The following is a 24,765-nucleotide window of genomic DNA, read 5'->3' on the forward strand; positions in this document are numbered from 1 at the left end:
GCTGTGATTGGCTATTTGGTAGTCCCTATGTGGACTGGCAGCCTACTGGAGACTCTACTTGGCACTATACTTACTTTTTATGCAATTAAAGCTTGCTTCCAAACTTGCAATGTCAAAAATAAGCACCTGCTTTTGGATCCCGAAAGCAACATCCATGGGGTTGGAGAGCAACATGTTGCTCACGAGCTACTGGTTGGGGATCACTGGTGTAAATACACTGAAACAGAAATTTGACATGGTTTAGCATAGTGTGTGCCCTGACCTCAGTGTTTTCTTGCTTCTTACATTTTTCTAGCACTCACGGTGGATCTCGTCTGATCTGGACATCTTTGAGATCAGGGATTTTGAGGATCCACTCGCGGGCCCTTATCTCGAGTGCATCAGGGACAAGATCACCAATGATATCTGGTTTGCACTCTACGATCTGTGGATGGCCAAGGACTGTGTGAAGATTACAAAATGGTGGAAATTACACCTTAAGAACGAGTTCTGGCAGGACTACAGATACATCAAGGCCCACCTGAAACACCTCTACAAAGAACTAGAGAAGATCAACAAGGCCATACTGATTAGGAACAATGAGAGATATTCAGGTGCAGTATATAATCCATCCTTTTCTTTGCCACATGTGGTCAATCATTTAATTTTGCTTAATCACCTGATTTGTGCTTAATTTGCTAAATATCACAGGTGTGGGATCTGTTAACCGGAAACCCATTATCCAAGAAGCTCCGAATTACGGAAAGTCCATTTCCCATAGACTTCATTTTATTCAACTGATCCAATTTTTTAAAAATGATTTCCTTTTTCTCTGTAATAATAAAACAGTTTCATGTACTTGATTCAAACTAAGATATAGTTATTGGAAGCAAAACCATCCTATTGGGTTTATTTAATGTTTACATGATTTTCTATTAGACTTGAGGTATGAAGATCCAAATTACAGAAAGATCCATTATCCAGAAAACCCCAGGTTCCAGGCATTCTGGATAACAGGACCCATACCCGTATAAGGATTTTACAGGGATATCAATTTGTAAGGTAAAAAAATACATAGTCTGAGTTATCTTGTTTGGTTTTACAGATGGTCCTCAGAACAACGGCACATGATACCAGCACCACCAGCAGTTTCCTCGGTACCAAATACCGATGCACCTCAGTCTAGGCACCACATCCTCAGGAAACAGCAGTAAGTATGGGGCATCTCAATTCCACCAGTGATGCCACCCTTTCATCCACTGCACTTTCACCAGCAGTACTTTCAGACACCATAGTTCCACCAGTGGTTCCTCCCCTTTATTCAAAATATGGTGTTATACACAGGAACTCCTTTAAGACACTTGGTAGACCCTGCATTCCTTTTCATTCCATCCCTCAGACTGCAAATGCCGGGGTCTGCAGGCTGCCCGGGGTCCAATGGAATGGAAAGGAATGCAGCATTCATCGTGCGGCTTAAATGTGCCCATGTTTATGCTACCATATTCCCTTCTCTTTCTCATCTTCTCACCGCAGTCCCTTACCGTACCATATTCCCCCCCCTTCGCTTCCCTTGACACAATGTGGCGAATTGATCGTGGGAGCAAATCCGATCGCCTTTAAGGGGTCAGGAAGGAATTTTTCCCTCTTGTGAAGGAAATTCACTTTTCAGAGGTTTTTTGCCTTCCTTGCGATCAAAAAGCGCAGTTTATCTAATTATTAATAAAGCTGTGGATTACACAGATTAACCACAAAGTCATTGTGTGTATCTTTATTGTGGGTTTTGGGCTAGGGATTTGACAGGGATAACATATAGAGGGGGAGGGAGAGAAGTTAGAATAAGGCTCTTATAGAGCAGTAAATGGTCGCATTGGTTATGTTTCTCCTTGGTTCCTAACAATGAAACTGAAACAACATATAACTGCTGTGTCAGTCCTACTATCCTCCATAGGACTTATATGAACCAATGTAATACTGAGAGACAATAAACATCCTTCCCAAATCTCACCCTAACTGGCCTTTGGACAATTCTTCCCTTTGGGCCTTTGGAAAAGGGCCGGCCCCACAATTTAGAAGGGCCCTGATGGTCTGTGTTGGTTTAAGGAAGCCATGGAAATTGAATATTTAGAGAGAAAACCAGTTACATGTAGATCTTCAAACAAATTCTGTTTTAGAATCATCATCTCATGCTTTTTTACCTTAGTTGACTAAAATTCCCTGGAATTAAGAAGGAATCTACTAATTTAGCCTCTTCAGTAGACAGAAATGTAAAGAGGGGGGCGGGCCCTGGTGCGGGACGGTGCAGCCGGACCCCCTGCCCCCCTCTGTATGCAATTTCCTGGCCGGATTCCAGTGGCGCGCAAGCTGCCCGGGGGTGCAAACCCTGACCCAATCGCACCACCGATAGTGACAGTAGATGATAACAAAGGCAAGTTATACTGGCTTGCAGCTGGAATAGGTGGGATATTTATATAGACTTGACACTGCCCAGCCTTTATCACACCCATTTATTAGTGTAAGAAGGTATAATCTATAGAGGTTTTATGAAACAGATGTTGAGAATCAGACTCCTGGAATGAACACAGGGTTAAACACAGCTAACTATACTGTATGGAGGAAGGTTATACAAGCTAAAAGTGCAATACACAATTCCCTCTGTAAAAAGCTGATAAAGCAACAGGGTAATACTGAGACTGTGGGTGGTTAAAGATGGCAAGACCAGCAGTTTAGACATACAGTATGAATGAGGGTATTATAGATAAAGGGATCATGCAGGCAAATGGTTGGCGGATGTGATGTCATGCGCACAGTGTAGGGGGCGTGTTTAGGTCAGGTGCCTAGGGTGGCATTGGACTTAAATACAGCCCTAGGAGAGAAACAAACTATCTGAAATTAAATGTTAGTACCTTAAAATATTCAATATAATGAAATCTTTATGAGTAATAAAGGGAACCAACAGCACTGCTTGTGGTATTTATATCAGAACATGGAATAGTACATTAGCTCTGATCTCTGTTTGCAAGTGATATATATTGTTAATGTGGCTACACTTTCAAACAAGTTAAGCCTTTGTGTGTATGTCAGAGCACTGGAATGAGATACCTGTACTTGGATTCTAGATAAGTACACCAAAAGGGATTCTATACACTTACATTTTACAGCAGAGTTCTGGTAAGCCCAGAGGAATGCCCAAGATGACAGTTTTATGGTATTTCTCTTCACCAAAATGCACCATTTCAGGGGCCTAGTCAGCATAGTGGGATGTCTAAGCAGTTACGGAATAAAGCAACATTGCAGTGAGTTGGGACAAAGTGTATCATTTACGTTATATAAATACTTGAAATGATATGGTGTCTGAGCAGGACATAACATTTTCACAGAGACAAAGGAGGTATGATAATAAAAATGTTTTCACCAGGTGTAATTAGCTAGAGTCAGTTTCAACTGGCCCACGGGGATACCAGGAGAACTCCCAGTGGGCCCAGGTGTCAGTGGACCCTAATGCTGCTAAACATTTGGCATTTTTCATGGTCATTCTTTATTTCTATGAGAACAAAAAGACTAAATAGATGGAATAATAGATGATGGTATTATATTATGTAAAGAAAAGAGACTAGGAGAATAGTGGTTAAGCGAGGAGAGGAAATATAATAGTTCTGTGAGCCCCTGGTCTAAGGTTTTTGGGTGGGTCCCTGGTGTCCCAGTCTGACACTGATGATCGTGTGGCGGGGTAAGTGCCTTCTCCCTCAGGGTCCCAGGCTGTGCCATTACAGATGCACATGGGCAAGATAGGCATGAAGTACAAGTCCAGGGGGGGGGGCAGTGCCCCCCTTGCCCCTATATGTGGATGCCCATGCCTGTAATGGAAAGTAGACTAGGTTCTCTTACTTTTGACTGAAAAAGGGTGCTGGACAGGGCTGTAAGTGAGGCTTCACTAGAGCACATTCATGCTTTATCAGACAGCATTATATTATAGTGCTCACCATTGTAGTAGTAGATCATTTGCACATCTGTCTTTAGACCACAATATAAGTAAATATATATACAGTCATATGAAAAAGTTTGGGAACCCTCTTAATTCTTTGGAGTTTTGTTTATCATTGGCTGAGCTTTCAAAGTAGCAACTTCCTTTTAATATATAACATGCCTTATGGAAACAGTAGTATTTCAGCAGTGACATAACGTTTATTGGATTAACAGAAAATATGCATCATAACAAAATTAGACAGGTGCATAAATTTGGGCACCCCAACGGAGATATTACATCAATACTAAGTTGAGCCTCCTTTTGCAAATGTAACAGCCTCTAGACGACTCCTATAGCCTTTGATGAGTGTCTGGATGGTGGTATTTTTGACCATTCATCCATACAAAATCTCTCCAGTTCAGTTAAATTTGATGGCTGCCGAGCATGGACAGCCTGCTTCAAATCATCCCATACATTTTCGAGTATATTCAAGTCGGGGGACTGTGAAGACCATTCCAGAATACTGTACTTCAGATATTTTATGGGGTAAACATGAAAAACCTTATGGAGACTGGTAGGCCTATATAGGTTTGTATTGTATCTTGAGCACTGGCCCAAAAGTCAAGCAACTGGATCCCCGGATTTAGCCAACTGCATGAGTGCACAAATGAGGCAAAGATTCCATTATTTAGTGTTTCTGCAATTTTAGGCTTTGAATTCTGCTACTATCCACTTGCTTAACCTACTAACCAGGCAGCAGTTTGGAAGCTAGAAAGGATCATATGATATAAAAGGGCCTGAAACTTTGACATCATAATTTACAATACCAAGATAAGAACAAGACAGCAAATAAGGAAAATAAAATGGAAACCTCACAGTTTAATCTGAGTTTTATTACTTGAAGGCTGGATATAGGCAGGTTTATAGTTATAGAGGCATACAAAACAAATAATGAATACTAGTTAAAAAGTTGCTTAGAATAGGTTGAAATGAAACATAGTATAAAAAAATTAAGGAGCCAGGGTCCAATTTACACAAACCCTGCTCAATTCCCTGTAGCTCTACCACTTTGTCACCATTTGAGGCTTTTGTTAAGGTATGGAATATATTGTAAACAGCTAGAGAGGCATAGTGCAAGGCATCAGTGGGAGACTGCTTGAAAAACAGAGATATTAAAAGAGAAGGATTTTGCCAAGTGACGCGCATTGAACAAGTTAAATAGTGTATAGGTGCACAGTTGGACAGCACAGTAATGTGTTCCAATTACAGCAGCTTTCAGCGTCGAATTACGGTGTCCTGACCAGCACTACGACCTCAAGAACCCACTTTGCGACAACCGCTGCAGCATTTCTTCCCCGGCGTCACGCCGGCCCAGTCTTACTCTTTTCTTGTTTTAGCCAGTGTATGCCAGTTGCCCCCTCTCGTTCTAAAAAATAAACCATGAACAGAAAATGCTGGGCCAATATATGAATGAATACGAAACCAATCACACCTTTAGCAAAGCAAGCAGCGATAGAACTGGAGTCTCGCGATATCAACAATCGTAAAAAAAAAACTCCAATTCCCAGAATCCCTTGCAACGTAGTCTACCAATCAATAAGAAGCAAGCATGTGGAGCAGGTGATCGTCTGTGAGACAACCGCCCTTGACTATTTGGATTCGTCAGAGCCAATGAGCGTGGCGTATCCCTGACAGACCAGAGTTCTTTCCAATGAATTAAGGAAAGAGGAGGGCGAAAATGGGGACGCGCCGCCCAATGACAGACCAGGCTAGTGGGCTGGGGTTCCCGCTGTGGGAGTTAGTGTGAGAGGGAGAGGCCGGAGACGCCGTGAGGAGGCTGACTATGGTGTGTATGTGGTCGTGGTATTTGGTGATATGAAGTGAGCAAGCCGGGTGCGGGCATATAGCAATGGGTGGGCTAGTATTCATATGGTGGTAGGTGTGCCGTGTCTGTAGGAAGTATTTAGTGGTAGGTCAGGCCCAGTGTGCGTATAGTAGCAATGGGTGGCCATGCAGTAGGTTTGGGACCGTTACTCTTCAGCTTCTGGATAAGCACAAGTTCCACCATACTTATTTCCACCTGCGTGTGGAGAGGATGAGCCAGTAGCTGGTTGTTGATATATTTGTGCACTATTAGCACCAATGCACTGATTGTGGCTCATTCGGCCTGTTGCTTTGGGTAATGATCACTTTGCAAAATAGACAGCACCCAACAGGAATTTTCTTAAAAAGCCTTTATTGAAAGGGCTTTATTCAGATGAAATACTGCAACGTTTCAGGCTTACATTAGCCTTTCCTCAAGCTTTGGGTAATGATACCGGTATTGTGTTTGTTTCTCTACTGCCAGTCTGTGCCTCAAGTTTGCTTGAGAGTAAAATTGTGAGCCGTGCATGTTGGCACTCTTTTGACACTGTTCTATGTAATATCTAGTCATGTAGATGTAAACTGGCCAGTGGATATTAGATGATGGACACCATAGTTTGTTAAAGATCTATATTACAGGACAACACTTTTGTAATAAGAAATAACAAAGTGGTATACAGGTGATACCTTTATTGGCTAACTAATATAATCAGAACATTTTAGTTCCCTTTTCAAGATGATTACAATGAAGCTGTGGTGTTTTCTTGTATATTTATATACAACATTCAGCTCATAGGTCAAATGACCAACAAAAAGGAATATCAATCTGCATGTAAGGTGTCAGTCATTTACGAGGGGATCTGCAAGAGACAAACAGATCAGGTACAAGATAATGTGGGTCAAAGAGGCTGAGTATAAATTAGGGCTGAATTAATGGAGTGTGGAATAAAAGGAATTCCATATGATCTTAGTCCATAGCCAGACATGTTGGTATTTCTGACCTGGTGCAGTCCTTTCTTAGTCCACATAATAAGCCATAAACACATGGCCCAGGTTTAGTCCCTTCTCCAAAGACTTGAAAGTTTCCATTCGTTTGTACTCCCATACTTTTCTTTCATTGCCCTTAAGAACCAAAATACACACCACCAATTCACTATAACCAATTAAAAAACGGACACACCAATAGGAAATACCGGTAATTTCAATGGCCCTCATTTCTCCATAAAGGATTTAAGAATTTTGGTTCTTAAGGGCAATCTTAAAACAGATTATGAAAGAAGTGTGGGAGTACAAACTAATGGAAACTTTAAATTCTTTGAAGAAGGGACTAAATCTGGGACTTATGGCTAAATATAATATGTGGACTAAGAAAGGCCTGCACCAGGTCAGAAATACCAACATGTTTGGGTCTGGACTGAGAGATCATATGGAATTCCTTTCATTCCACACTTGCTGAGTAATCATTGAAGACGTTTCACCACTCATCCGAGCAGCTTCTTCAGTTCAACTGACTGGTGTGGGAAGTTCTTGCATATAAACTCTTCCACTAATCCAATCATAAAGGCACATTGTAACTCTTATTCTAACTCTAATCTATCCCATTGTTTATATTCTTGCCACAGCTACATCTACGTGTAATGTCTTCTGATTACAGTCATTCTAGTTATCCCAGGGGTATATAGTGTGCTTCTTAAGAGCAGTGCAATCTGTCTATTTTTGAATTGCACTCATACTGAATCTATATATATATTTGCCAGTTTGCGTATTGGAAGTTTGAATTTATTGGCTGATAAAGGGGTTGTTCACTTTTGTGATAACTTTTAGTATGAAGTAGAGACTGACATTCTGAGACAATTTGTAATTGCTTTTCATTTTTTCTTATTTGTGGTATTTGAGTTATTTAGCTTTTTATTCAGCAGCTCTCCAGTTTGCCATTTCAGCAGCCTGGTTGCTAGGGCCCAAATTACCTTAGCAACCATGCATTGATTTGAATAAGAGACTGGAGTATGGACAGAAGAGGCCTTAATAGAAAGACAAGTAAAAAAAAGTAGCAATAACAATACATGTGTATCACAGAGCATTTTGTTTTTTACATGGGAACACTGCCCCCATTTGAAATCTGAAGAAGAAGGCGAATAGTGCAAAAACTATAATAAAAAAAAATTAAGACCAGTGGAAAAGTTGCTTAGAATTGACCATTTTATAACATACTAAAAGTTAACTTAAAGGTAAACTACCCCTTTAAGTTATAGTACACTCGCTTGTTTCAAATGTTTATTATAGGTTCCTGATTTTTTTTCCCTGTTTTTGTAAGCCTATTTTTTGCACTTTAAATAATAATAAATCTGCTTGTTTTATACTTTCAGGCTGATTTTTTAAAAGGACTACCTGTCTACAATGAGAGTAACTTCAGTAGATTTCATGCAGACTCCGTGTGTAAAGCCTCAGTGAGTAAATGACTGTGAAGCAATCCACATGCCTTATGTTTTGTCATACAGTTTGAGAACCTTTTTGAATCTTAATTATTTCTGCATAAATATTACCTACATGTGAACCTCCAGCATTCTCAGTTCATTTGAAAGGGTGGTCAGGAATTTCATCCATGGGGTGATAAACAGGTGTGAGTGTGGTAGACAATGCCTTATTTAAAGGGAAAAGCCACTATTATTATTATTAACAACATTGCTGCCTGTCTACAGTTCGCTAGGTTATGTTGAAACATCAGAAGACATTTGGTAGAATGTTCTGTGGATGAATGGGATCAAAATAGAACTTGAAAAAGTGTTTTGTGAAAGGAAAACACTGCATTGCAGCATTATTTCCTTATGTGAAACTTGGCGATCTAATATGTAACTTTGGATCATTTTCCTCAATAAATTAATTTAAAGTGGACCTGTCGCCCACACATAAAAAAACGGTATAATTCCTTTGCAAATAATACATGAAATGCTTTTTTTTTTTTCATTAAAACGGCTATTCCTGTTATAAAGGTGTTTAAATATCTGAGCTAAGGTAAATATTACCTGCCCCGCCCTTATGCCTGAGGCATAGAGGTTGGGCAGACAATTACTTTCACTTTCCATTGAGCACTTCCTAGATGTCGCTACACTTTTTACATTCCCCTTTCCCTCCTCACACTAATTATATAGGGCACAGCACATGAGAATTAGGTTCCCCATTCTGGGGCATATACAAGATTTTGTGGTAATACACAACTTGCATTAATAAGTGTCCACAAAATGGCACCTGCCTACTTGCTCTGATTGTGTGATTCCAAGTCTAAAGGAAACAATATTTAAATAATAAATGTAGTGTAAGTCAAGTTTATTTTGCTCTACTAATATGATAGAAAAGGATTTAGAATTATTTCTAACAGGCATTACATTTTTGATTTATTTTTTTAATTTGGCAACTTTTATGGGTGTTGAATAGAAAACAAGTCTCCTAAGAACATTTTGCTTCCTGACTATCTTCACTTATCAGAAACTCTTATGATGTGCCACAAAAAAAGTGTTCTCCAAGGTGCCAGATTATTAACTAAGCCTACTGATCAGGGATCCACAGGTCAGGTCATCACGCGTTAGGAGCAGACAAGTTTAGCAGGCTGAAAATAGTCATCTGAAAAATTTTGGGAACCCCTCTTAATTCTTTGGTGTTTTGTTTATCATTGGCTGAGCTTTCAAAGTAGCAATTTAATAAGTTTATTGGATGAACAGGCAATATGCATCATAAGAAAATTAGACAGGTGCATAAATGTGGGCACCCAACAGAGCTATTACATCAATACTTAGTTGAGCCTCCTTTTGTAAATGTAACAGTCTCTAGATGCCTCCTATAGCCTTTGATGAGTGTCTGGATGGCGGTATTTTTGACCATTCGTCCATCCAAAATCTCCAGTTCAGTTACATTTGATGGCTGCTGAGCATGGACAGCCTGCTTCAAATCATCCCATGGATTTTCCATAATATTCAAGTTGGGGACTGTGAAGACCATTCCAGAATATTGTACTTCTCCCTCTGCATAAATGCCTTTGTAGATTTCCAAGTGTGTTTAGTGTCATTGTCTTGTTGGAATATCCAACCCCTGTGCTGTGACTGATGCTTGAACATTATCCTGAAGAATTTGTTGATTTGGCTTGGATTCATCCGACCCTTGACTTTAACAAGGGCCCCAGTCCCTGAACTAGCCACACAGCCCCACAGCATGATGGAACCTCCACCAAATTTGACAGTAGGTAGCAGGAGTTTTCCTTGGAATGCAGTGTTCTTCTTCCACCGTTCAACAAGCTTTTTGCTAGACCAAATAATTACATTTTTGTTTCATCAGTCCAAAGCACTTTGTTCCAAAATGACTGCTTCACTAAAAATCTTTGTTCAGAAATCACCCCAGTACTCAGATGTTCCTGGGAAATGAAAGACATACCACTGTTATCTTTTTTGTTGAAAGTGGAGTAAATTATTATGCAGGCTGAGAGAGGTTCCCAAACTTTTTCATGTGACTGTAGATGCCATAGTTTGTAACGGCAGTGGTTAGTGCTGCATTTTGTATACTGTGCGTTCTGACAAGTAGCTAACGGTGTAATTTGTTTTTTATTCTTAGTACTAGAAGTCTGCACCATGTTGATCTTATCTCACAAATCCAAAGTGGGGAGACATGAATGCGTTATGGGTTGCATTGTTCAGTGTGGTATTGGTGTTTACTTCAGCAGCTAAGAAAATGCCCAGTGTAACTTAGATTTTAAGCATTTTACAAATGCAGATAGCACTGCGTGTTTTAGCCAACACAGCCCACAGTCCCACCAGCTTCAGTATGAAAATTGAACTCTGTATGCAATGTGGGGGACAGTGCAGCTGAGTGATGGGCCTAGCCAATACAGCCTAAGGAGAACACTGTGTATTCAACTGTTGGTAATATGACAGTAATCAGACATTATACACACATGTTTGTATTATATTATAATCCAATAACTAATGACTATTTAGCACTTCCTGATCTGTGAAAATTTTCTTACAGAACAGACGGCCATCAGTATACCTCCCCACAAGAGAATACCCCTCTGACCAAAGTAAGCAAATATTAACCATTATTTCCTTCTATTGGCATAAAGCAGACTTGAAAGGGTTAATAGCAAAATTGTTTTAATTGTATCTGTAAAACTGTGGAGTGCTTCTGAAAGTATGTAAGAATGTTGGAGATATATACAATATACACTTACAATCTTTAAGGTGTATGAAGCCCACAGCAGACTTAGAAGTTCAATCCTTCAGTCACAACGTTTGAAACATACAGAACGATGTTTAGGTCTTGGTTTAAGACTGTTCTCAAGATTATGAGAGAGAGAGAGAGAGAGAGAGAGAGAGAGATTTCTCTGCATACATCTCAAATGGTTGTTTTAATGTCAGGGTGACATTTTGGGTGAATACAATACAGGTATGGAATCTGTTATTCGGAAACCCATTATCCAGAGAGCTCTCTATTACGGAAAGGCCATGTCCCATAGACTCCATTTTATCCAAATAATCAAAATTTGATTTTAAAAAAATTGATTTCCTTTTTTCTGTAATAATAAAACAGTACCTTTTCCTTGATCTCATCTAAGATATAACTAATTCCTACTGTAAGTCAAATCAGCCTATTGGGTTTATTTAATGTTTGCATGATTTTCTAGTAGACTTAAGGTATGAAGATCCAAATTACAGAAAAAGATCCATTATCTGCAAGGCTCCAGGTCCTCTGCATTCTGGAGAACAGGTCCCATACCTGTATTTAAGAATAATGGCTGATAAAGTAATGCTTTCATGCATCTGTAATCTTCTTTTGAGTCAAAAAGCTCCTAAACAAATGTTAGCCCTTAAATGGCAGCTTCAACTGCTCAAAGGTGCAAAACGAGCTACTGAAGCATCCAAAATCTGTCCTCTTTCACGTTGTCTTTAAAGGGCTGCAACATTTTTAGTTTTAATTTACAGCACCCCAATGCAAGCCAAATGCTTTTCTTGGAGACATGTTAGCTTGACATGTACCCCAGGCACTTCTACCACACCGGGGGACAGTGGCTTAAAGGAGAACTAAGCCCTAAAAATGAATATGGCTATACATGTCATATTTTATATACTGCACTTATTGCACCAGCCTAAAGTTTCAGCTTCTCAATAGCAGCAATGATCCAGGACTTCAAACTTATCACAGGGGGTCACCATCTTGGAAAGTGTCTGCGGCACTCATATGCCGGTGTGATTTGAGCAGCTATTGAGAAGCTAATCTTAGGGGTTGTTTCTAATTATTAAGCAGAAAATGAGCTTTGCCTGTCATATAAGATCATGCTACAAGGCTGATTATTAATTCTGATGCTAGTTGCACTGGTTTCTATGCTGACATGTAGTAATTATCTGTATTAATTACTAATCAGCCTTATATTGTGACATTTCTATTCTATATGTACTGTATATTGTGATTGGGTCCCTAAGCACAGTAAGTGACAGCAGCACAGAGCATGTGCAGTTAATCAGCAGAAAAGAAGATGGGGAGCTACTGGGGCATCTTTGGAGACACAGAACTTTACTGCTAAAGGGCCGTGGTTGCCTTGGGATGGTACAGAAGCACAAAACTGCAGATGCTGGTTTACAAACTGTTCTACAAAGAGCCATTTGCTTTTCGGGCATTCTACCTTTTCAGATTTTTGTATTTTGGTCAAATAGTGTCTTGAAATGAGTAGCTGTTCACAGACTGCCACGGCTGATTAGTATGTATCTTACAACATGTAGGTAACCCATCCCTCTCCACTTTTCTTCTACTTAACTCTCACTATCTCTACTATCCAAGAACAACTTAAATAAAATAAAAAATGAGTAGCTGTTCACAGCATTTATCACTCTTATTAAAAAAAACCCAAACAAACCCTTTTTTTAAATTGCTGCTGGAGTGTTTATTGTTCCTAGTTAGTATTGGACTCGGCTGATTGTCTGGGAATGTTCTGTACTTATACTGAAGGCAACTTGTTGTTGACGCTTATGTTACCTGTGCAACTGTCCTCTGGGCATAACAAAACAAGAAGTCTTCTATTGATATTTTTTCTCTTACTATACATCAGTTTTTCTGAAGTAAAGTATACTTGAATGTGTATGTTTAGCTTTAAAAGAAAAGTCTAGAACATCAATAGCAGAGGTCCTGCAGAGTTCAAGGATGTTTGCAGTAATGTAAGTGGTAGGTTATTTAAGTTGTGTTGGACTAGCCCCCATGCAATGAGAATCATCCATCTGAGCAACTTGCCTTCCCTGCCTTGATTTAGGTCGATCTTGCATCAGTAACAAGCACTGTTTATATCTAGGGATGGGCTAATTATTTCGCCTTGTTTCGCCGCGGAAATGACGCCCATAGACTTGTATGGCGTCATTCGTCAAAAAAAAAAAGATGCGCTGCACGTCAAAAATTTTTTGACACCCATAGACTTTAATGGACGTCCACGACATTTTGACGGCAGCAAATTTTTTACGAAACGGGTCAAATTCACCCATCCCTATTTATATCTGCAATCTGGTTAATATATCTGTTGATGAGCACCAGCTAAGTATAGTCAAATCAAAACATATATTGCTGTATGAGTTGCTTGATTTTCATTTAGAAAGCCAGTGCTAGCTTCAATAAGTTCGGTATTTCTGTTCAGTGGTTTTGTTCTCTGCTTTAATAAAAACACACATTTATAAACCCATTTTTATTCAGTCATAGTAACAGAGAAAACGAATATACTTCTGCGTTATCTACACCAACAATGGGACAAAAAGGTAAGATTTTCAGTTTGCATATTATTTTTTATACATACGGTGGTCTGTACGTTTGGAGTGTGAAACACCTTCATTATATGTAATAAACTTTTTTGGTTCTATGCTCCCAGCTCTGTCTGTCTGTCTATTTATCTATCTTTCTATCTAATCTATATACCTCTATCTATCTCTTAGTATCTATAATCTATTAATATCTATATATCTATCTCTTAATATCTATTATCTAATCTATGTAATCTATATACAGGTATAGGATCCCTTATCCAGAAACCCGATATCCAGAAAGCTCCGAATTACGGAATGGCTATCTCCCATAGATTCTATTTTATCCAAATAATCCAAATTTTTAAAAATGATTTCCTTTTTCTCTGTAATAATAAAACAGTAGCTTGTACTTGATCCCAACTAAGATATAATTAATCCTTATTGGAAGCAAAACCAGCCTATTGGGTTTATTTCATGTTTAAATTAATTTCTAGTAGACTTAAGGCACGAAGACCCAAATTACGGAAAGATCCGTTATCCAGAAAACCCCAGGTCCCGAGCATTCTGGAAAACAGGTCCCATACCTGTATCTCGTAATATCTATCTATGTGATCTATGTATCTCTTAATATCCATATATATCTCTTAATATCTATAATCTATGTATGTAATCTATATATCTCGTAATATCTATCTATCTGATCTATGTATCTCTTAATAGCTATCTAATCTGTCTCTTACTGGCAAAAGTCAATAACATTAAGGCTTTGTCCAAGATGAGGTGCAGCAGGCCAACCCCTCCTACTCCTGGTCAGAACTGGGTTTTAAGAAGGGATTGCTAGTGTAGAAACTGGAAATACAACACTGCCCTAAAAGTGCAGCAGTTTTGTTTTAAATATGGGAAGTTTTTAACTTTTAAATATGGGGCAGCTTTTTGCTCATCTCATGCCAGAAGCCATCCAGCTAGTAAGTGGTGCAGCCTGTTGCTCTCGATTCATTGTAGACTTGCCTGTAGAAATATTGAGACTGTTTAAAATTATAGATGTTCTATGTTTGTGTAATTTAGAAGTGGGTGTGGCTAATTTCAGCCCTTGCTTGTGTGAATGATGTAGAACATATAAAGGATAAACCAGCTTTATAGTGAACTATTTTGAAGGAACTGCTATCTGCAGCAATTGCATTCTGTGATGTTGATTGCTAGAGCTACATGATGCTGTAAAGTGAAAAATGCCTGGGTACATTTCTGTTATGATAAATTCCGCATTCTATGTTAAAGCTTCTCAATCTGTTTGTTCTCTCTCACTAGAATTCTGCAAAGAAAAGAGATCAAGACCAATTAGAAATAGGCGAGACATCAGCACCCCCACGAAAGATTGCCAGGACAGACAGCCAAGAAATGAACGAGGAGACATAGGCGCCTTTTGCAAACCTTCCTTTATCAGCTGTTGTCCCACTCCGTGTCCCTCCCTCTATACACGGGATCATACTGTAATGTGTGGGGAGCAACACAGCCTTTCCTCTCCCTCCAACCTTGCCTTCCCACTCTTATGATCCATAGGAGCCAAAATTGTATTTATTTCTTCCAGATTTTATTTATACTGCGCTGCAAACCGTTAAAGAGAGGATAGTGTTAAAATGTCAAAAAACACTTTTTTTTTTTATCCCCCCCAAGTTGCTGTTCAGTTTATTTGCCCCACTGGCTAGGGAAATCTAAGTTACATCTGACAAATCTGTTTATGCATCTCTTGTAGTTAGGGTAGCCACCAGGCCGGTATTTTACCAGCCTATCCGGTAAAACAGATGCCAGGGCCGTGCCGATATTATTACATCTGACAAAATCTGTTTATGCATCTCTTGTAGTTAGGATTGCCACCAGGCCGGTATTTTACCAGCCTATCTGGTAAAACAGATGCCAGGGCTGTGCCGATATTACAAAGTTGCTGGTAAATTTGTAATACTCCAAAGTGCAGCCCCATGCCTGCTCCTGCTCCACCCCTTAAGCCCGTCATCCAGTAAAACGTACCAATCTCTTACTATTCATCCTTCCCAAAGACTCTCTGGGACGTCTGGTGATGTAATTGCCCTGCCCCTCACTATCATCATCCAACCCCTTTACCTCATCACCCCTCCTACTGGTGTGTCACTGCCTCCACTGGCTGGTAAGAATATTTTAAAAAGGTGGCAACCCTACTTGTAGTCAGTGAGTGTACTTATATACGTTTTATTGGAGGGGTGTAATATCCCTGTTCATTGCTTTTATTTTCCTCCAATGTCACACGTATGTACTGGCGGGTGATTCTTTGCAGAAAAGACGTATCTGCTGTGTTCTAATGTTACTAGACCTGGTGGTCATATTACTGGAATAGAGTGGCTCGTAGGATTTCACACATTCAGCACATGAAGATTTACTGCTGTGCCATAAATAGGCTGCCTCAGTCTTAGCCCAATGGTGAAACCATCACCACATACTATAATTTATATGTTAGGCTGGTAATCAATGTATTAAACGTCACAATTCTATAAATAGGGAACCTGTGTTGTCCGCTAATAAATAGTCCTATACCCACGTCTGTAAGTAACAAATGACTGTTACACATTTTGTTGTGCTGATGCTTTCCAACGCCAGATTCTAAACCAGACTGTAATATTTGCTCTGTCACTGACCAAAATTACATTAATACATTTTTCTTTTATAAAATTGAATTTGCTTTTGTTATTACTATTTTTTTTTTGGGGGGGGGGGGAGAGAACAACATTGTTTTAAATGTATATTATTTCATTAAACACTTCGAAATCATGAGCGCATCACTTGTGTTAGCCCAACATCATTTAGAGCAGAATTCTGCTGTTTGGTGCTTTGGTATAGAAAGATATATTTTACTTGGTTTGATCCGCCAGAATATGTGCTTTCCAAAAATATATGGTTTTTACAGTTTGGGGGTCTTACGGCGCATAACACACAGTTGGGACTCTCTTCTCAGCAGCTCAGTTGGTTTTTCATTTGGGGTAGGTCCCCAACTTTTTTTTTTTTTTAACTTGTGAGCCGAACTTAAATGTAGAAGGTTTGACGCCGCACAAGAAAGGAAAAAAATCCCTTGGGGATGCCAAATAAGCACTGTGATAGGTTACTTGGTATGTGGACTGCTAGCCTACATTACTCTATTGGAGAAAAACAGTGTCCGTACATACCACAAACTTTGATAAATCTATGCTTATCAGGCATCAAATTATTCAGTAGACCTCTGGCGTCCATATTTAGGGTGATCTTTTTTAGCGATTTTCAGAAAATGTAAAAACCTCTGTTACGAAAAGCTTGGCAGTTTGTTGTAGAAAAACGTCTATCTTTGTTGGATTCATCAGAATGTGTACTTTCCAAAAATATATGGTTTTGGAGGGTCTTGAGGCACATAATATGAAGTTAAGGGTCTATGTTCACAGAAGGCGAATCAACAGCAGAGAAAACTCGTATGCACTTTTTATTTGGGGTCTGCACATGCCAGGTGCCTTGGTATGTCTATGCATATTGGGCATCAAACTGTTCAGTGACCCTTGGTGTCAATATTTAGGCTGTTTTCCAGTTGTAGGTAAGAAATTAGGTGAGTTAATGTGGACAATTGCAATATTTGTAGGCGATTTTCAGAAATGTCATAAAAACCGCTGCATTTAGCGTAGCTTTGCAGTATGGTAATTTGGCGTAGAAAGACCTAATTACCAATTTTTGATTTGTCAGAATGTACATTTTCCAAAAATATATGGTTTTGGGCGGGGTGGTCTTTGTGCTGTTAAAAGGGTCTTGTGGACATAATACAAAGTAGGGGGCTTTGTTCAGAGAAGGAGAATCGACAGCTGAAAATTCATACGCACTATTTTTATTTGGGGTCTGCACATGTCAGCTGCCTTGGTATATCTATGCATATTGGGCATCAAACTATTCAGTGACCCTTGGGGTCAATATTTAGGCTGTTTTCCAATTTTATGTAAGAAATTGGGTGAGATAAATGTGGCCAATTGCAATACTTTTAGGCAATCTTCATAAATGTAAAAACTGAGGCCTTTATCGCCAAATTTAGGAAAGATTTGCAGCTTGATGCTTTGGAGTAGAGAGACATGCATACCCAATTTGGATTCAGGGGAATATGTACTTTCCGAAAATATATGGTTTTCGGGGGTGAATGTACTTTTTTCTACCTTCCTTTTTATCTATGCATATGTGTTGATTTTGCAGTATCTGGAATTACAGAACTAATAGCACAAATGGGGTGTCTACATTTTGGGGCCTCTATATACCACATGCCTAGGTAAACCTATACATATTGGGCATCAAACTGTTCAGTGGACTCCTGCCAATCATATTCAGGGTGTTTTTACATTGGTACCTGATGATGTGTGGGAGATATGATGCTGTAGATTGGAAGCTTTGAGGTCACTTTTCAAAAAATTCACCAATTTCTATAAACAATTCTAAGTTTGGGCCTCTGTGTACTCTTTATGTCAGGGCTTATTTTGACTGCCAGTCCAGACTTGGCTATCAAGTTCTTCTCTTATAGGCTGATGATTAAATACAACCTAACACTACCGTAAAAATCTTCAGCAAAGAATAGTGAATTTAAAAAAAAAATTAAATCATTGGCCAACATTTGGAGATTTGATAAAAAAAAAAAAATACTAGCACTCCAGAATTTATTCCTGATCCTTCACCCATGGAATAACCTTGAACATACACAAATAAAGCATGGTCTCTTGGGTAAGGAACGTTTTAATCTAGCCATAAATGTTCAGATTTTATTCATTGTACGACGAATGCTCAGTTATCAATCATTTGTGCCTGCTTCTTTGTGTATGTTACCCAATAAAATATTCCACTTCAAATACATGCGACGGTTTCTGCTATTTCTGCAGTGTTATCCCAGGGCACAATATCTTGGAGATAATTATTTTATTCTTAGCTATAATGGGCCACATCCAGGTGTGTGTTCCTAATAGACTGCAGATATGTGGAGTTGAAACAAAAAGTTCATTCCCCAGACTGTGGAGATGGCACAGTGGAAGTTCTAATATTCTGTCAGTAATCCTCTAAACAGACCGCTTACTATTTGCATATAACATTGACCTCTATTTGCACTTAAACAAATGAGCTGCCATATTGCACCTCTTGGATACAGCAATGCCCATAGACTAGTTGAAACTGCAGTCAAAATATTGGACATACCTCTGTGGGTACAAAAGTGTCACAATGACTTTCCTCTAGAGCCTAACGTATTAAATAATGTGTACAACAAATCACTAAACAGTGTCTCAGTAGATGATCCCTAAGCACTTAGTGAGCTTCTGTAGGTGTCTTGGCACTCGTGGAGCAGCACTTGTTGGTATAGGACATGACAGGAGGTACAGAGAGAGCTTCATTAGCAGCAGGAGAATGAAAACTAAGGACGGCTATGGCTGCCTCTCTCATTAAATAGGCAACATTAACTGGAATCATTTTCACACCAGCAAAGGCTGAATCTGTTTTGATTAAGAACCCTTACTAATTAAGCACATCAGATTTACACTTAGTCTCAAACCAGAATAAGTGCGAGTGGTTTCTTGCCATAGAATAGCGGATCCTTGGGAGGAATTCCTTGGAGAAATAGAAATAACAGAACAGGTCAAAAGCACCAATAGCAGCACAAAGGCCCACTTGCTTTGTGGCAAAGGGTCTTCAGTGTAGGTGACATACTAGAGTAGTTCAGATAAATAAGTAACATCTATAACTAGATTTAAATTAAAAAACAACTTTACACCCAATGACAAAATGCTGGGGTAAAAGAACAGGTTCAGTAAAGTGCCTTTGTGCCATTTTCCTTACAGTCTCCACTCACCAATATTGTACCTACAAATTCATCAACATTTGTCTACAATGAAATGGTAATGACTGGGGTGGAGTCTTACCTTCTAGCATCCCCCCCTTGCACTATATTTGGTCAGGGCCCCCTTTGACTCTCAACAAAGTTACAGATATAAAAGCCATCAGGGTCAGACTGGCCCAGATCCACATCCTGCTCTTCTATCTGCAGCGACCAGATGATCTTCTAACTGCCACGACCGGCAAAAACACAGTACTTTTTCACACATGTATAAGCGCGTGGTGGCACACAGCTGTGTGCAGCGGTCGGAGGGGGGCCCCGAGACAGCAGCCCTGGGCCCCCCAGTGCAGCCCTGAAAGCCATTGTTGTAGGTTCCCTGCTATAGTTCCAAAGAAGCACAGTAATGTTACTCCCAATTTCACTCTAACTGGTACAGACAGCTGGACCTTCTATTAAATTACCTGGGCACCCAGTAGGGGTCAGATCCAAAGTTATTGACCAGCATTCTTTCTGCCAATTCAGATACTCCTTGTGGTTCTGTCTTTAATTTTTCCAGAATTGCTAATCTATCGGTGCACTAGAATACAAAACATTCCTCATTTTATTTGGTGGTGACATTTTAGATTCTTTATCTGTCATTTTCCCCTGCATTTTACTCTTGTGTACAAACCCCAAATTTTAGATATTTTTTTAGGCTTCTCCAAAGCGAAAGGGATTCTGACTATTGTTTCTATGCAGACACTGGTCTGGATGGGGCTGAGTGTGGAAACAAAATGGAAATGATTGACATGAGCCAAGTGAAAGAACAGGAGATGGTGAGGGGAAAGAGAAATCACTGCTAGCAATACATGATGCTGAACAGCGCTGTTAATAGTCCAATGATTATACAGTAAGGATTATGTTTTTACAGGGCCACTAATCACATTTTCAAATGTAGTTAAAAAGAAGGAGCTGTATATCGCCAAGTGTTCTATGAAGCAGGATTTCAAGAAAGTGAAAGATTTTGTCCATGGATATAAGGGGAGGAACAAAGTGCCATACAGTGTTGTTTAAATACAACGTGGGACCCCATGGAATTAACGCTGTAGCAACATAGGAGGCAAAAATCGAAACCAGGGCAGAACAGAATTCAGGTGAGCAAAGCCACACCTCTGTCCCTGCCTCACTAGGGATTTTTTTAGGAAACACCTCTAGTGTCCCACTTGCCCTCAAATGTATTACTAGCGCTATTAAGTGCTCACCTACCAATCACATAAGCTGCCATTCAGTCATTAGGTTCCCCAAGAGACCACTGCTTCGCAGTCCCAACAAATAAACCATCAACCCCCATCCTGGAGGAAATTACGGACGTGTGTGTGTAACTTCATCAAAGGCCAGGGGAGATTAGTGTCTTAATGGTGTCCTAAAAATTCCCCTAGTAAGGAAGGGACAGAGGTTGGCTTTACAGATAAAGCGGATGCCCCCAAGTGGTGCCCATCAGCTGCATCTGATACATCAGTCAAACCTCAAACTGGAAGGGCTGCTTCATTTGTCAGGCTTGTTTGTAAATCTGATAAGGCCCAGTTGGAACCTTTGTTGCCCCTTATGCATAGTAGTGATTGCTATTTCTTCTACACAGACTGCTTGGAGAAAAATGCTGTAAACATATGTGTCAGTCTGTGTATGGGCACCGTGTTACTTACCATGTCCCTTTTCATACCATTGGCTTCTACATACATCACACGGTCCATTACAGTGTATAATGGCAATAATTGTGGCATAACTCAGGTATAGGCACAACAGAACCTTTATATATATAATGTATGCACAAAGGGATCTCACCAGTATTTTACCTGATGCGCCTTCATAAATATACCATTCATTTTACACTTTTTGCCATAAAAATTAGCCCAGTTTTTCAGCACATTCGTTTTACATCCATGACTTGTTTTGAGAACAAATAATGACCAAGCACTTATAGATTTTATAGAGAGTCTTTATTAGTTTTATAAATGAAGAATTTAAATAAAAGGCTGTGAACCACATTCAAATGTAAAAAAAAGTAAATGAATTGAGAAAGCCAGTTAGATGACTGGTGAAACATCATTGAACCAGTAAGCAAGTCCAGTTGATTTGACTTATTTCCACAGATATACCATGACCTGGATGAATGAGAATCTTCACAAACATATAGCATGGGACTGATTTTTGGGTTCCAACCCACAGGCTTAGAATTCCTGATTATGAAGATATTGACTTCAGTGCCTTTATAACACATCTGCTTGCCCCATCTGCAGTCTCTTTTGAAAAATAACCTTGTGCAGTGGGATCTTGATGCTTAACAGCTATTTCAAATGTACTTGCCATATGCTTTTGCAATGGTACAAAACTACTATGTATATTTATTCATGGAAAATCTGCTTATGTTAAAAATACAGTCCCTATACCTTCTGAATAGCCTTTACTTTCAATTTAAGACTGGACTAAACATTTTTCATCGAATACCCTGAAAACAAATACAGATAGCAAAAATGGAGAAAAGCTGCACCACCCACCTCCTTCAGTCGCTCCAGGTCCTTGAGGTAGAAACCAATGTAGAAAAGACTCAGGTAGGAGTTTACAAACTGGAACTGTAAGAAAAATAGTGGTTGAAAAATATATAGTGTGGGGAGGGTAAGATAAACCAGGGGAGACAATGATGACTTATTAAAAGAGAGTAGAGAATATGGGTGGAAGGGGTGCAGAGGGAAGTGGGTAGCATAGCATGAAAAAAAGGGTTACAGACGCACAGCAAATTCTTTTACCAACAAAGTGCTACAATTATACAGTGCTAATCTTGCTATCATCTATATTTCCTTTATTATTTATAGAGGGAAGTACATGACAGTTCTTTTAAGGAAGGTGGACTTGTAGTAGTTGGTGGGTTTATTATTAGTAATCGAAGAACCTTTGAAGCATTGTTCATGAAATAATTTTCATGAAATAAAAACTGGATTCTGTGAGTATTATCCCAGTAGTACATATTAAATCATACATATATCCCATGTTCTTTATTAGCACAAGACTCATTCTATATTTTAATTAATGGCCCTTTAAATGAAAAACTTGACTATTCAACATCATGCATTTCATTTCATCAGATTCTATTGGGCTACACCCTAATAGCGACCACCTTGAAAACTATTATGAGCACTGACTGTTTGAACACTTACTAAAACAATTTTAATGATGAGATGTTTCTCGTAGGCACTCTGTTAACGATCATTTTCTGCAAAGGATTAAGAAAAAAACACAAAACATTACTTGTAGCAAAGACTAGAGTATATGATTGAACAACTCATGGTAGCTCATTAGCAACATTAAATACAGTAAGCTGCCAAAATAAACAATTGCCTAAATGAGGGACCAAAGTTTACAGCGTACTGAAAATAGGAGTTTACACACTGCTGTTACTTAATGGTTCCTCTACCCAGAAACTATTTTGACATAATCAAAAAATATATAATTTTAAGCAATTTTCCAATATACATTTATCAATGATTTTCAATGGTCTTAAAACTAAATATACAATCATTGGGCGTTGCCAAAATGTTAGGAATCTCCAAGTGGTTACAATTACTTATCTGATACCTCAGGTTAGTACTCCTGTTCACTAAAACTGCACTGGCCCTGGGTAATTATGAAGAAGTTCGTGGTCATAATCTTCTTCCAACTTCACTTAATTTAGGCCAGGCGCATGTACAGTAGAGTGAGAGCCGTACTAAGATGCAAAAGTGGTCTTATTCACTCTACTGTGCTGGCCCTTTCTGAAGAGAAATGTTAAAAGAAGCTAAATAAGACTGTGGCCAATGAGCTAATACACTAATACAACTACCCTCTCTCAATGTTAAACAAACAGGAGCCCCAGACAGGGGTATCAGGTTAACAAGTACAATCACTGGGGACGCCTAATATCTGTCACCAGGCAACTAATCTCCCTGAATCTGAGCGTGTGTCTCTGCCCTAACTGAAACTGCAGGGTTAAGGAGTGTTTGTTTATCCCTTTCTGGTCAGAACTAGGATTGCAAATAATATAAACAGTCAGACATACTGCCAGAAAATTACTACTGAACATTATAAATTAAAATACATTTTCTACCACTAAAAAAAACATATTTGGATGGAGGACCCCTTTAAGTTGAGTAGGACCAGTTGCTCAATATTCTGCCTGCAGAGGTTATATAAATGGACCTCAGTGACTTTAAAGGGAACAATTACTGTGGCACATTTGGCAGGATACAAATGTCCTAATATTAAAGGGTATACAATTTATTGGTAATAGACAAGTTTTAATGAGTCATTAGACACAAGTGCCATCACTAAACGCCAATTATAACTGATGACAAGGATATACTGTATAGGTTATTCAGATTTCAGAAGCATGATGAACTGATAATATAAGCAATGCAATAAAATGTACCTGAATCATTTAGCCAGTAGGTAATCTTCCTGTAAACTTCGCCACAACAGCTAACTATAACAGCCAGGAGAATCTTGGGAAAGAAGCGTACAACCCATGGGAGCTCCTTGATACTTAGTATAAACTCCTGCAAAGAACAGAGAGAGAAGCACAAAATGAAGTCAAATATTCCAGTACGTTCTCATTATACTGCATGAACACAAGACCTATACATCTAAGGTTTGCTTGAGAATAAATTGAAATGGCATACTGTTTAATACATTTTGATTTAATGATGTGAATTAACTACTACTTTACCTGGCACCAAATGGTTATCTATACATTCTTAAAGGAGAACTAAACCCTAAAAATGAATATGGCTAAAAATACCATATTTTATATAATGAACTTATTGCACCAGCCTAAAGTTTCAGCTTCTCAATAGCAGCAATGATTCAGGACTTCAAACTTGTCACAGGGGGTCACCATCTTGGAAAGTGTCTGCGACACTCACATGCTCAGTGGGCTCTGAGCAGCTGTTGAGAAGCTAAGCTTAGGGGTCATCACAAATTATCAAGCAGAAAATGAGGTTTTCCTGTAATATAAGATGATGATGCAGGGCTGATTATTAAATTCTGATGCTAATTGTACTGGTTTCTGTGATGCCATGTAGTAATTATATGTATTAATTACTAATCAGCCTTTTATTGTGACATTTCTATTCTATGTGTACTGTATATTGTGAGTGGGTCCCTAAGCTCAGTAAGTGACAGCAGCACAGAGTATGTGCAGTGAATCAGCAGATAAGAAGATGGGGAGCTACTGGGGCATCTTTGGAGACACAGAACTTTACTGCTAAAAGGTTGTGGTTGCCTTGGGCTGGTACAGAAGCACAAAACATAATGTACAACATTTCTAGCCATTTCCTCCTAATTCA

General features: G+C 39.1%; 1 protein-coding gene and 1 long non-coding RNA gene across 3 annotated transcripts; one reads left to right on the top strand and one right to left on the bottom strand.

Moving 5' to 3' along the window:
• The first annotated feature begins 5,614 nt into the window (after positions 1-5,614).
• Positions 5,615-16,373, top strand: dda1.L (DET1 and DDB1 associated 1 L homeolog). 2 transcript variants are annotated; one of them, XM_018239830.2, is made up of 5 exons: positions 5,615-5,789; positions 8,173-8,253; positions 10,825-10,871; positions 13,523-13,584; positions 14,875-16,271. In XM_018239830.2, exons 2-5 carry the CDS (start codon positions 8,204-8,206, stop codon positions 14,980-14,982), a joined length of 267 nt encoding a protein of 88 aa, XP_018095319.1. In that variant the 5' UTR covers positions 5,615-5,789; positions 8,173-8,203; the 3' UTR covers positions 14,983-16,271.
• A 5,563-nt stretch (positions 16,374-21,936) lies between these two features.
• LOC121399402 lies at positions 21,937-23,936 on the bottom strand. The gene is made up of 3 exons (XR_005964995.1): positions 23,850-23,936; positions 22,603-22,658; positions 21,937-22,020 (listed from the first exon to the last, which is right to left on the bottom strand). It is a non-coding gene; the product is annotated as an uncharacterized LOC121399402 (long non-coding RNA).
• Positions 23,937-24,765: the final 829 nt, after the last annotated feature.

Source organism: Xenopus laevis, chromosome 1S, assembly GCF_017654675.1.
Source record: "Xenopus laevis strain J_2021 chromosome 1S, Xenopus_laevis_v10.1, whole genome shotgun sequence".
NCBI lineage: Eukaryota > Metazoa > Chordata > Amphibia > Anura > Pipidae > Xenopus > Xenopus laevis.